General features: G+C 37.8%; 1 protein-coding gene across 1 annotated transcript in view; it reads right to left on the reverse strand.

Moving 5' to 3' along the window:
- Positions 1-12,942, reverse strand: part of AKAP9 (A-kinase anchoring protein 9) — a 149,008-nt gene that overhangs the window by 45,295 nt on the left and 90,771 nt on the right. The window contains exon 22 of the mRNA XM_065884369.1: positions 9,874-10,100. Within this exon, the coding sequence (XP_065740441.1) occupies positions 9,874-10,100 (227 nt within the window). The remainder of the gene's footprint in view (positions 1-9,873; positions 10,101-12,942) is intronic.

Here is a 12,942-nt window from a genome sequence, read left to right on the forward strand (position 1 = left end):
GGGGCAAATAGCCCCATTAACAGTACATTAACTGATGGCATACTATATTAAATGTTCAGAAAGGTGACCCTGAATTAAAATAATTCAAATTATAGTCTATTTTTTCCCTACTTTTGAAAGCATGTAAAACCTGTGTTTATCCATGTAAAACAAAAATTTATAAGTAAGGTGTACCCCCTTATAACCAGGAATATAAGTCAAGGTTAAGAAACTAACCACAAAGAAAACAGAGTAAAATTAAAGGAGGAAAAGACTCAAAACAGCAGTAAAGACGATTTAAGATAGGGGCAAATAGCTCTCCCCAAAACAGCATATTAACTGATGGTATATTATATATATTGATGTCCAGATAGATTACTTTGAATTGGAATAATTCAAATTATATATATATTTTTAATTTTAGAAAGCACATAAAACCCTTTGCAATCAAAAACAGTTAAAATAATTTCAATTTTTAAGAGGACACACTTTTACTTATCCAGACCAGCTCATTATCCCCTGGTTTCAGATAATCAAGATTTTAATGTATATTTGAAGACTATTAATTTGCAGTATAGAGTTATATTTTTAGCTTTACTGTAATTGTACAATATCAAGCTATTTAACCTTTTCCCCAGAAATATTTCCCCCAACTTGTAAACCACTTCTGTTGCTCTCTTTTGTATTTTGATTTTTTTTTTTTTAAGTTACTTAATAGACTGAATCCTGGCTACAATACCCTGACAGAGCCCTGATGCTTATAATATACACACTGGTAGCAACACCTAATGGCAAATGTATTTCAACACTTTATTAAGGTTTATGTTTTATTTTTATTTTTTAAAATAAATTTATTTGCTTTTTACTTATTTATTTTTGGCTGTGCTGGGTTTTCATTGCTGCGAGTGGGGGGCTACTCTTCGTTGCGGTGCGCGGGCTTCTCCTTGCAGTGGCTTCTCTTGTTGTGGAGCACAGGCTATAGGCACATGGGCTTCAGTAGCTGCGGCACGTGGGCTCAGCAGTTGTGACTCGTGGGCTCTAGAGCACAGGCTCAGTAGTTGTGGCCCACGGGCTTAGTTGCTCTGCGGCATGTGGGATCTTCCTGGACCAAGGCTCGAACCTGTGTCCCCTGCGTTGGCAGGCGGATTCTTAACCACTGTGCCACCATGGAAGCCCACAGTTTATGTTTTAAAATACAACAATGATAAAACAAAATCTTAACTTACAGTACTACTGTTTCATCCTCATAAAAAGGCTCCTTTTTGGAGAAAATATAGAAAAGTACCTTAAGTTCCATTATTCTAAAAAATGATTATGAATAAATTCATGAGAGTTGCCTATAATAAAAATCATTTCTTTGGGAGTAAATTCCTCATTCACTGTTTTCTTCTAACGCCTGAAAGAATCTCTTGGTAAATAATCTCCTATGGCTGTAAACAGTAACTCAGGATTCTGGAAAACTTTAATTGCTAAAACACTACTTCCACATAACAGACTGATTCCTATTTCTACCTGACCCAAGAATCAAGAATTTGAAACAGGGACTTCCCTGGTGGCGCAGTGGTTAAGAATCTACCTGCCAACGCAGGGGACGTGGGTTCAAGCCCTGGTCCAGGAAGATCCCACATGCCACAGAGCAACTAAGCCCATGCGCCACAACTACTGAGCCTGCACTCTAGAGCCCGCAAGCCACAACTACTGAGCCTGTGCGCCACAACTACTGAAGCCCACGCACCTAGAGCTCGTGCTCTGCAACAAGAGGAGCCACTGCAATGAGCCTGCGCACCACAACAAAGTGTAGCCTCCCCCCACTCGAGAAAAGCCCGCAGGCTGTAAAGCAGCCAAAAAAAAAAAAAAAAGAAAGAAAGAAAAAGAAAGAAAAGGAATCTAAAACCACACTCTCAGAGATAAAACTTCTCTGCAGAACCACAAAGACACTACTAAATAAAGATCATGTTAAAGAGATTAACTTTCTAATGGCTTGAGACTAGACTTTCAGCAATTTTACTCCTATTCCAACAAAAGCCATCCCAACCAATAAGAAACTGCAATAGGTTGAATACAAGCCTGAATATATTCAATATTTATAGCAGCCTGTCTCAGCAAAAGAGAAGTAAAATCCATCACAGTAAATACATTATTATATGGATTTGGACATGCCATTGGGCAAATCACTTATGAAATCAAATACATAAAGTAAAATACTCATAAAAGATATTATGAAACCAGGTTATAAAGGCAGATACCCTGATACTTAGTAAAGAAAACGCTTACTAATTCTTTTATTAAAGCAAGATGCATCTATGCAACCTAAAGCAGCCCCTAAACTTAAAACTAAGTACGAGACTTAATCATGATTTCCCACTAAAATTATATAACATATAAAACCAAACCAGTTAAAAAAAAAAGGAAAGAACCTTGATTATTTGACAGTATTTACTTAGACTACAGGGTCTTTTCAATGAAACTCCTCCCCAACCCCAAACAAAAGCCCACAATCACTGGCAATAATTTCTCTCACCAATCTTAAACGAGGCAGAGTCTCTCTGATCCAAAGGCCACACCTTCCACTTGTGTTCCAGATTCCACCCTCACCTACCCCAAAGATCTGGCTCCACAAAGCCCATCCCCTCTGATGTGCACCTTCAACTTTTCCATTGCTACTCAATATAAACACCTGAATCTTAAAAAAAAGCATTCTCCCCCTTTCAAGCTAATGGTCTCCTGTTTTCTTCACGGCCAGGTATCATGAAATTGCTATCTCTATTTCTTCAACTCTATTTCTGTAAGTGTCTGAATTTTGAATTTCTCCTCTATCAACTCCATGAAACTGTTCTCATCAAGGTCACTGATGACACCTATACTGAAATATCCAAGGGACACTAAATCCTCAGCATCTGTTACCTTTCCATGGTATCTGACACTTACGGAAAATCACTCCTCATCTGGCTTTTATGACACTTGATATTGATTCTCTTGATTTTCCTCTCTCACTCTCAATATCTTTTGTAGACTTATCTACCTTTATTCTCTTTTAAATCTCAGCACTCTACCAGGACAAAAAGTTAGCTCTGTACACTCTCGAAAACCATGGTTTCAAACGTCTTTAAAATGATGACAACTTCCAATCTAGTTTCCCAAACTCTAGACTCTAGGGAATATCTTCTCCCTCTACGCATTTCAAACTCAGATTACCTAAAACTGAACTTGTTATTCACTTCTTTTGCATCCCCCAACTCAGTAAGGGAAATACACCAACAACTTAGTTGGTCAAGGATTCACGTGTGGTTTCCTCTCCCCTTCCTTATCCCCTACATTCAATGTCACACCAACTTCTATCAAATTCAACTTCTACAAGTTTTAAAATCACTTCACTCTTGCCCTAACTTGATTTCTATCCCTTTTCACTGGAATATTTTAAGAGTCTCCTGTTTCTGCACATTCAGCATCTCTTCTATTTTCCTGCCCATATATTCACCCCACTGCTGCCAGAGGAATTCTCTCTAAAACACAAATTTGATATTATTATTTTCTACCAAAAATATTTCAATGACTCCCCATACTTTTCAGCATAAAGTTAAAACTCCTTAACTAAGCCCTCAAGGGACTATGTGCTAACCACTGCTACCCTTTTACCCTCTGTTCCCCACATTCCACCCTGGATGTTTATAACACAAAACTACCCAGTATCCTCAAACACATCATGCTGGTTTATACCAACATGCTATGCCATTTGCCACAAATTTTCTTCTTGACCCACCCGCTTAGTTTCTACTTGTCTTGTAAGTCTTTACTTAAAAGACTCATTTTCCCTCTCATTTTCTCTTGAATTATGCTTTCACCTCCATTACTTCACTGAAACTGCTCTTGTAAAGTAACCAATGACAACCACCCCCCACCACACCTCCCAGATTTCAAAATCTACTCCTCAGGCTATAACATTACCTGTCAGCAGTAACTGACAGAATGATTCACTCCTTTCATTTTCAAAGGGCAGAAAAAGTGGCAGTTAAGAGCACGGACCCTGAAGCCAGACTGCCTGGACTCAAATTCTAACTTACACCTAACTTATAAGCCTGGGCAAGTTCTCCAACTGGTTTCTTTGCTTCTGTCCTGCACCCCTCCATCCCCCCAGACTATATTTAACAAGGTGGTCAAAGTGATCCTTTTGGTAAATGTAAGTTATATCAGTTGCTGAAAAATCTCTAATGACCCGGAGCTGGAAACAATTTGTATGTCCTTTGGATATACAAACGGGTGCATCCATTCAATGGAATACTCCTCAGCTCTAAAAAGAAACAAATACTTAACACACATAGATGAATCTTATAAGTATTTTGTTAAGACAATGAAACCAGACCCAAAATAATGCATAATGTATGATTTCATTAATGACACTCTGGAAAAGACAAAACTATAGGGACAGAAAGCAGCTAGTAATTTTCAAGGGCAGGAGGTAGAGGAGGGGCTGACTATAAAAGAACAGAGCAGCACCAGGGAATTTTGGGGTGATAGAAATGTTCTGTATTATGTTTGTGGTGGTAGACACATAACTCTGTGCATCTGTCACAACCAAAAGAACTGTCTACGCACAAATGAAATTTACCGTACATAAATTTTAAAAAAATTAACCAAAGTGTGAGGGAACCCAAAATGGAATAAAAACTATAATAAATAATTCTTATTGTATTATAAGTGAATAACAAAACCACACTAAAGGCGTGGGGAGAAAAGAGTTAACCTAGGATACTTTGAAAAACAGTATTTTGATTGTATACTGTACGGCTAAAGACCAAAAACTACTGTACATAAATACTGTACTCTAGTTAGTAAATTTGTTTTTCACAGGGATATAGGTTAGCAACTGTAAAATTACTTTATGGGTATATATGGGTATGAAATTACTTTATGGGTATAAATGGATAACAAATGAATAAAACTGCTGTAGATTATGAGAGCCTGGTTTCTCGCCTTTGGAGAACAAAGTTACAAAGGAAAGGGGAAAGGGGAGAAAGAATGCTGTGGTACTAGATGGGGACTGGAGGTATCGATATGAAATTATATTTCTATTATATATGCAGACAGATACAGAAATAAATATATATGCAAGGGTTAATATACTACATATATTTTCAAACTGTCTGCTGAGAGGACCATAACACCTTAGTTAACAATAAGCACATATAGCACCCAGGTCTTGGTTTCTAAGTATCTTTCCTCCAATAAAGGGAACTTGAATTCCTTGGAGAAGTAGTTGATTCTAGGGCTGGGGCAGGGAAAATACAAGATGGGCCTGGAGTCTCTGATAGTGCAAATGCTCAAAAGACTAAGCACTTTGAAAGTGCACAAGTGCCAACCTGAAAGAGTTCTTACTGACAAAGCTGGAACAAAACAAACTACTGTAGTATTGGATTATAAACCACTGAAAAAAATTAATAGCTGTGAGTTCATATGAAACTTGATTAGTTAAGTAAATAAATGTGAGTGAAGAAACAGCTCTTGGGACTTCCCTGGTGGTGCAGTGGTTTAGACTCCGCCTGCCAATGCAGGGGACACGGGTTCAATCCCTGGTCCGGGAAGATGCCGCATGTCGTGGAGCAACTAAGCCCATGTGCCACAACTACTGAGCCTGCGCTCTAGAGCCCATGTGCCTAGAGCCCGTGCTCCGCAACAAGAGAAGCCACTGCAATGAGAAGCCCACGCACTGCAACGAAGAGGAGCCCCCACTTGCCACAAAAAGAGAAAGCCCGCGCGCAGCAAAAAATAAAAATAAGTAAATAAATAAATAATAGAAAAAAGAAACAGCTCTTACAGAATAATTCCAATCAATAAATGAAGGAATAATGAATGAATGATGATAGAAAATCACCATTGGAACACCACAGTAGTAACTGTGCAGGCAAGATCTACCAATGGATGCTAAGATTAGTGGATGGAAGTTTAAAGAGAAACAGGAAATGTGCATATAGTATCAAACAGTGGAGAAACCCAGCTGACACACAAGTAATCGAGATTAACAGCACCTGTAATAAGACATGTGCCTTTCGATTTGACACACAGAGAAGGGCTCATAACTTCAATGGCATTCTTGTCAAAAATGAATAAGCTTCATGTAATCATGAGAAAATAGACAAAATCACACCGAGGGATATTTTACAAAATAACTGGCCAGTCCTTTTCAAGTGTCAAGGTCATGAAAGGCAAAGAAAGACTCAGGAACTAACAGAGTCTGGAGAAGATGAAGAAGACATGACAACTAAATGCAATGTGCGATCCTGGAATAGATCCTAGAACAGAAAAAGGACATTAGTGGGAAAACTGGTAAAATCCAGTCTGTAGTTTATAGTACTGTACCACTTTTAATTTCTAAGTTTTGATAACTATAGTGTGGTTACACAAGATGTGAACATTAGGGAAAGCTGAGTGAAGAGTACATGGGAACTCTCGGTGCTAGTTTTGCAACTTTTCTGTAAGTCTGAAATTACTTCAAAATGACAAGTTAAAAAATTGTACCCAATGACTACATCTCTTTAAGAATTAAATTCCAAGTTCCATGTGATCTGGTTCCCAGGTATCACTATGACCTTGTCTCCCACACTTTGCCCACTCTTCTTGCTCCAGCTACACTGGGCTCTTTGTCAACCACACAAAGAACTAGCACGTGACCACCTCAATGACCACCTCAGGGCCTTGTACTCACTATTCCTTTGCCTGAAACATTCTTCCCCAACTTACCTATGTGGCTGTCTCCCATACTTCCTTAAGGTAGATGCTTGATTATCACATTATGAGAGAGGTCTTCCTTAATTTTCCTACATAAAATGTCCTCTTCCCCCATCATGCTCTACCTCCCCCTATTTTATTTTCCTTCACAGTAGGTATCAACCATCCGGCATACTATGTTTATTTATTATCAGTCCCCACCATTATATTGTAACCTCGGTGAGAGTAGGGACTTCGTACATTTTGTTCAGTGCTGTACCTCCAGTATCTAGAAGAGCAATTGTTACATACCAGGTGTTCAATAAATTTGATGAATGAGTGACTCATCTCAAAGCATCGAGTCCTCCAATAAGCTTTACTTGTTCCTACCTTACCCTAAACTGTCAGATGCTGCTCTCTTTTCTACTCTCAGGGTATCCTATGCAGAGTTATTTACCTGAATTTCTCTTTCACTGCAAGCAAAAAGATATAGCAGTGTCAGTTATGTTTTAGATTTTTTTTTTATGACAAGTGAAAAAGAACCAAGATAAAAGGGAAATATTCCATTATGAAGAAGAACCAAATAATGACTCATTAAAAAGAAAATGGAATACTAGTCATTTCACAAAGAGGACCACACATTATTTTGCATCAATCTGTTAAAAATATTCATCATGTTCAAAATAATTTTAGTTATTAATGAGAATATTCTGAAGAAGTCAATGTCTTTAAACATCTCTCCATGGAAGAGTAGTAACTGAACTAAGTTTAAAGAAAATCTTACAGAGCTCCTATTCCCACTGCCTTAAAAATATAATTCATCTAGGGCTTCCCTGGTGGCGCAGTGGTTGAGAGTCCGCCTGCCAATGCAGGGGACATGGGTTCGTGCCCCGGTCTGGGAAGATCCCACATGCCGCAGAGCGACTAGGCCCGTGAGCCATGGCCACTGAGCCTGCGCATCTGGAGCCCGTGCTCCGCAACGGGAGAGGCCACAACAGTGAGAGGCCCGCGTACCACAAAAAACAAACAAACAAAAATATAATTCATCTAAGAAAAATGATTTTTATATCAAGTGTCAACAACTACTTCAACCTTTTATTATAACAGATATTAGTAGAACACTTCAAAATTCCGCTAGAATAATGTGAATATTATAATAATAATTTCTAGGTCAGTGGTTCTCAAACTTTAGTCTGTATCAGTATCACCTCAAGGACTTGTTAAAACACAGGTTTTGGGGCCCCATCATTCGGTAGGTCTGGGGTGGGGACTGAGAATTTACATTCAGAACAAGTCTTTAGTGGTGCTTCTGTTGTTGCTTTAGAGACCACACTTTGAGAACTACTTACTGCTCTGGGCAAAATTTCTGTGATCTATTCAGTGATATTTGAACTAAAACAATACAGTAAAATCTACATAACATATTGCTGCTTTAGTATCTAACAAATGGAGAACCGTCAGGCTCCTACTGTACCTCACTACCTGGACACATAAGCAGATTTGATAAGCTGTAATCTTAGCCTGGAAGACTGACTGTTTCAGGTGGATCTCCCGCACTTGTCTGTTGACAGTGTTAATGGATTATGGGGAAAGTTTCTCTTCAGTAGCCTGTAGGAACAAGTCCAACCACTGATCGCTTCTGATTTATATACCCTTTTTCCGTGGGGCGTGTCAAATGACAAATATATTACATTAACTAGATTGTCAATAAATTACAATGAGTATCAGGTAGTAGCAACAGTATTAACAGAGCTCAAGATCCAGGTCAAAAGTATTTAATAGTGGTCAAAAAAGGAAAAGTATTAACAGCTGTTTTCATGGTATAAAAGATAAAAACAGAAATTAAATACCAACGTGGCTGAAATAAGCAAAAAAGAAAAAAAAAGCAAGATCACGTAGAAATTCAGTATAGAATCAGCTGTATGACTTTCACAGGATAAAAGGAATAATTATGATGCATATTCAAGCATTAAAAGTGCTGAAAAGCAACAGTTGAAAATGCCAGAATTGGCTCAGTTTACTAAGGAGAGTAGCATCCAATAGTCATTGCTACTGCAGAAACAGAATAATTTCTTAAAGAAAAAAAAGTAGCATCAATGGAGGCCAGACATCAGAAATAGCAAGAGATCAAAGATACTCTTTCAACTTCTCAACTTTTGTTTAAAATGCACATGGGATCTAGAATACTCTGAATAAAGATATCAGTGAAAAAATGTTAATAATACTGGCCCTGTAGCTTAGGACAATGAAGCACTCATTTGATTAACCAGAGAGTTGTGATTCTACAGTTAAATTAAATATTTTTAAAATAAGTGAAATTACTTCATTTTAAAACAGCAAACAATTTTTAAAATTCTGCATAGAGTACTTAAGAGGCAATTACTATACAGGGTATAAAAATTTTATAGACAGAGAAAATTGCAAGTTAAGGTATAAATACAATGGTATATACTCTCAAAAGTTCTATGAAAACAATACTTCAATGTAGAAACTATCCCTCACTCTAGTTTCCTACCAAGGTAGTAAAGTGAGGTATTCTAATCATATTTGTGAAAAGAATGTAAAACTCACGGGAAGGAATGGTAGGCTTGATCTGTTATATTTAATAGTACTGCTATGACATACTTGAGCACATGGTTTGCTTTAGAGATTCCTTATACCATTCCTTCAAATAAATAATATATATTATAATGGAATATTTCATACAATGGTAAAGTTAAAATCTCTTTTGGTATCAAAAAAAGTAATGTGGGGCTTCCCTGGTGGCGCAGTGGTTGAGAGTCCGCCTGCCGATGCAGGGGACGCGGGTTCGTGCCCCGGTCTGGGAAGATCCCACATGCCGCGGAGCGGCTGGGCCCGTGAGCCATGGCCGCTGAGCCTGCGCGTCCGGAGCCTGTGCTCCGCAACGGGAGAGGCCACAACAGTGAGAGGCCCGCGTACCGCAAAAAAAAAAAAAAAAAAAAAAAAAAAAGTAATGTGTAAGAGTCTAGAAAAATCTGAAAATTAAAACACTGAATTTTAGAATTTAAAGACTCCATCAGCAATTGGTTGTCACAAAGACAACCAATTATTAAAGAGGAAACAAACTAGATTTCTGTGAGACAGTAAAGAGAAAACATTTAGTCCTCGTTCCCTGGCTTAAAAGAAAACTTATTTCCAACTCAGTATATATTAGCAACGTAAGGAGGTTACCTGACTACTAGTTTCACTTATGGCTTCTAGGAGTTTTTCAACTGCCGCTTGTAGTCGAGAGCTAATGTTCAGCATAAGTTCTTCATTTTCAGGGTCTATTTCATTTCCAGTAAAGCCACTTCTCATGAGCTGCTGTGACAGCTCCGTTCCTTCCTCAGTTACTTTGGACCACATGCTACTGTCACTCCTTGGTATATCACTTCCAGAATAAGAGGGTTTAGATTCATCTGTAACCAGAATAACACTATTTTAAAGGTATAAATCAATTATAATAATTATAGTAAAAAAAAAGGTTACAAAATAAAATCAAATTAAAACTTGAAATCATTGGAACTATAAGGTATCTTAGTTAACACTGCAACAAAACAAATAAAATAGGCAAATACAGAATGTAATATTATTTGATAACCTACCAGGTATAAGAAGGGGAAGAATAATGCCATGCTAGCTAATAGCGCTTGGCAGAAATTAATATTTGGGATAATTAGTATTTTTTCTTTAATAAAAAATTTAAAACACCTTTCAACAGATATTTACTAAATGCTCATCGCGTAGGGTTTACTAAGTAATGGAGACACATAGGTGGCAAGATTTGGCTCCTATCCGCAAGTGTAATGAAAAACAAATATCTAAACAACAACATAAAAAGAAAACGTTGTGCAATGAGATATTCCAGGTGTATGGAACGACAGAAGTGCTTGATTTTGCATGGAGCAGACCCTTTGATTTCTAAGAACTATACTGGGCAGCATCACCTGCTCGGCTAGACAGTAAAAGGGACTAAAATCTTTTTGCAACTTGCTACTTTTGTAATAGCTATCCTGGGAAAAGGTTAGACTAATAAGCAGTTCTAATTTTAACTATGGACTTGTGTTTCCACACTAGTCTTTTTTTCTTATATAAAGAAAACTGAGTTTACATGGGCAGAAGATAAAGCTTTAGAAGTGTTTTCTCTAAACTGAAATAAAAGCAAATGTTATTTATCACTGCCAGGGAATACAGTACTTATCTGTGGGCAGCATGTTACAAGTGAACAATGAAATTTCCTGAAGAGGAATCACCTATTCTTTTACTACAAGTAGTACATATTTCTTATCAGTAACTGTACAAAGTTAACAAATTAAAGTCACAAGAAATTGTAATTTCCAAATGGAAATAAACATTCAGTTTGATACAATCACCCAGGAGAATAAGAGCTATTTATTAAAAAGTCTTGCTAAAGTAGCTGGTGTCATATGGAAGTCTCTCAATCTCATGTAGTAATGATATCAGATGCGGTTTCAGATACAAGATCTGAACTCAGCACAATTCAACATTTTATTTATTTATTTTTGGCTGCCTTGGGCCTCTGTTGCTGCGCGCGGGGCTTTCTCTAGCTGCGGCAAGCGGGGGCTACTCTTTGTTGCAATGCGTGGGCTTCTCACTGTGGTGGTTTCTCTTGTTGTGGAGCAAGGGCTCTAGGCTCCTGGGCTTCAGTAGTTGTGGCGCATGGGCTTAGTTGCTCCGCAGCATGTGGGATCTTCCCAGACCATGGCTTGAACCTGTGTACCCTGCATTGGCAGGTGGATTCTTAACCATTGTGCCACCAGGGAAGTCCCAGCACAATTCAACATTCACTAAGCACCTCCTCTGTGTAAGTCACTGGCTGAAGAATCCAAAACTGCATTCTAGAAAATGACATCGTATGGACCTTTTTTCTTTTTTAAGGTCTTTATTGAATTTGTTACAATATTGCTTCTGTTTTATGTTTTGGTTTTTTGGCCAGTGAGGCATGTGGGATCTTAGCTCCCCGACAGGGATCGAACCCACATCCCCTGCATTGGAAGGCAAAGTCAACCACTGGACCACCAAGGAAGTCCCTAGAGAAAATGACTTTAAATGTTTGCTAATACATAGGTTTGTCTAATTCTTAGTGTAGCAGCAAATACAATTTCATTTTGCATTTTTATTTTCAAAACTGAAAAACAACAACTAGACTGGTATTTACTTACATTATTCTACATATTCAAAACTGAATGTCTTGATAATAGAGATTAACAGTTTATAAATATTCATGAGTTCAAAATGATCTCAGAATTCAAAATGAGTTCAGATACAGTACAATGTATATTACAAAGCCAGTAAATAAAATTAACGTGGTCTAGAAAATAAATGATATTTTTGATGAAGTTATGGAAGCAAGAAATATTAGTTTACAACTGGTGTTAAAAAAACTAAAATTACCTATGTAATATAGCACCTTTATCTAAGGAATTAAATGCATTCTAGGGACACTTCCTTTTAATGGATACAGAGAATCTGACAAATCTGAGGAAAGATGATAGTCTGATATGATGGGCAATCAAGGCAGCTTTGTGGTGTGCAAGTATGTGGCGAAGCAAGGATGAGGTAGGGGAGAGAGCAGAAAAAAGGTCGCTAGAAAGTAGGCTGGATCCAAGTTGTGAATGGTCTTAAATTTTTCAGGAACCTGGGTTTTTTTGTTATAAATAATGGGGAAGTAAATCGCTTTTTGAGCAGGAAGATAATATCAAATGTGTGAATCAGGAAGCAAACTGCAGCAATGCAGAGGAAGGGTTGGAGAAGGAGAAGAGTCTGGTTAGAATACTATTTCAATTGCCCAGATAAGAAATGTTAAAGACGGACGGGGGCTGGTCACAGGTTGGAAAAAACTGAATGTATAAGACAAGAGAGAAAGAAAAGTAGTAAAAGATGACTCTGGGTTTCCAGCTTAGATGATTCTTAGAGGACAGAAGAGTCATTAAGAGAAATACTAAAAAATTAGGAGAAAGTATACAGAGTAAGCAAGAAAAATGATTAGTCTGAAGTGTTAATGGGCTATGTGGAGGAGAGAAGTCAACTTCTGGAAATATGGGTCTGTAGAGACTTAGGAGTCACTGTAGAAAGGTGAGAGTTGAACCCTGGAAGTAGACACATTTGCCTTAGGAGCAATATTTAGTGAGAAGAGGACAAACACGGTTGGAGCATAAGCCAACAGAAGAACCTGTGTAAAAAAAAAAGTCAGAGAAAGACAGGAAAGAGATGTTCCAGGAGACAAGAAGAGGATGTTTC

This window comes from Phocoena phocoena, chromosome 9 (genome assembly GCF_963924675.1).
Source record: "Phocoena phocoena chromosome 9, mPhoPho1.1, whole genome shotgun sequence".
Taxonomy (NCBI): Eukaryota; Metazoa; Chordata; class Mammalia; order Artiodactyla; family Phocoenidae; genus Phocoena; species Phocoena phocoena.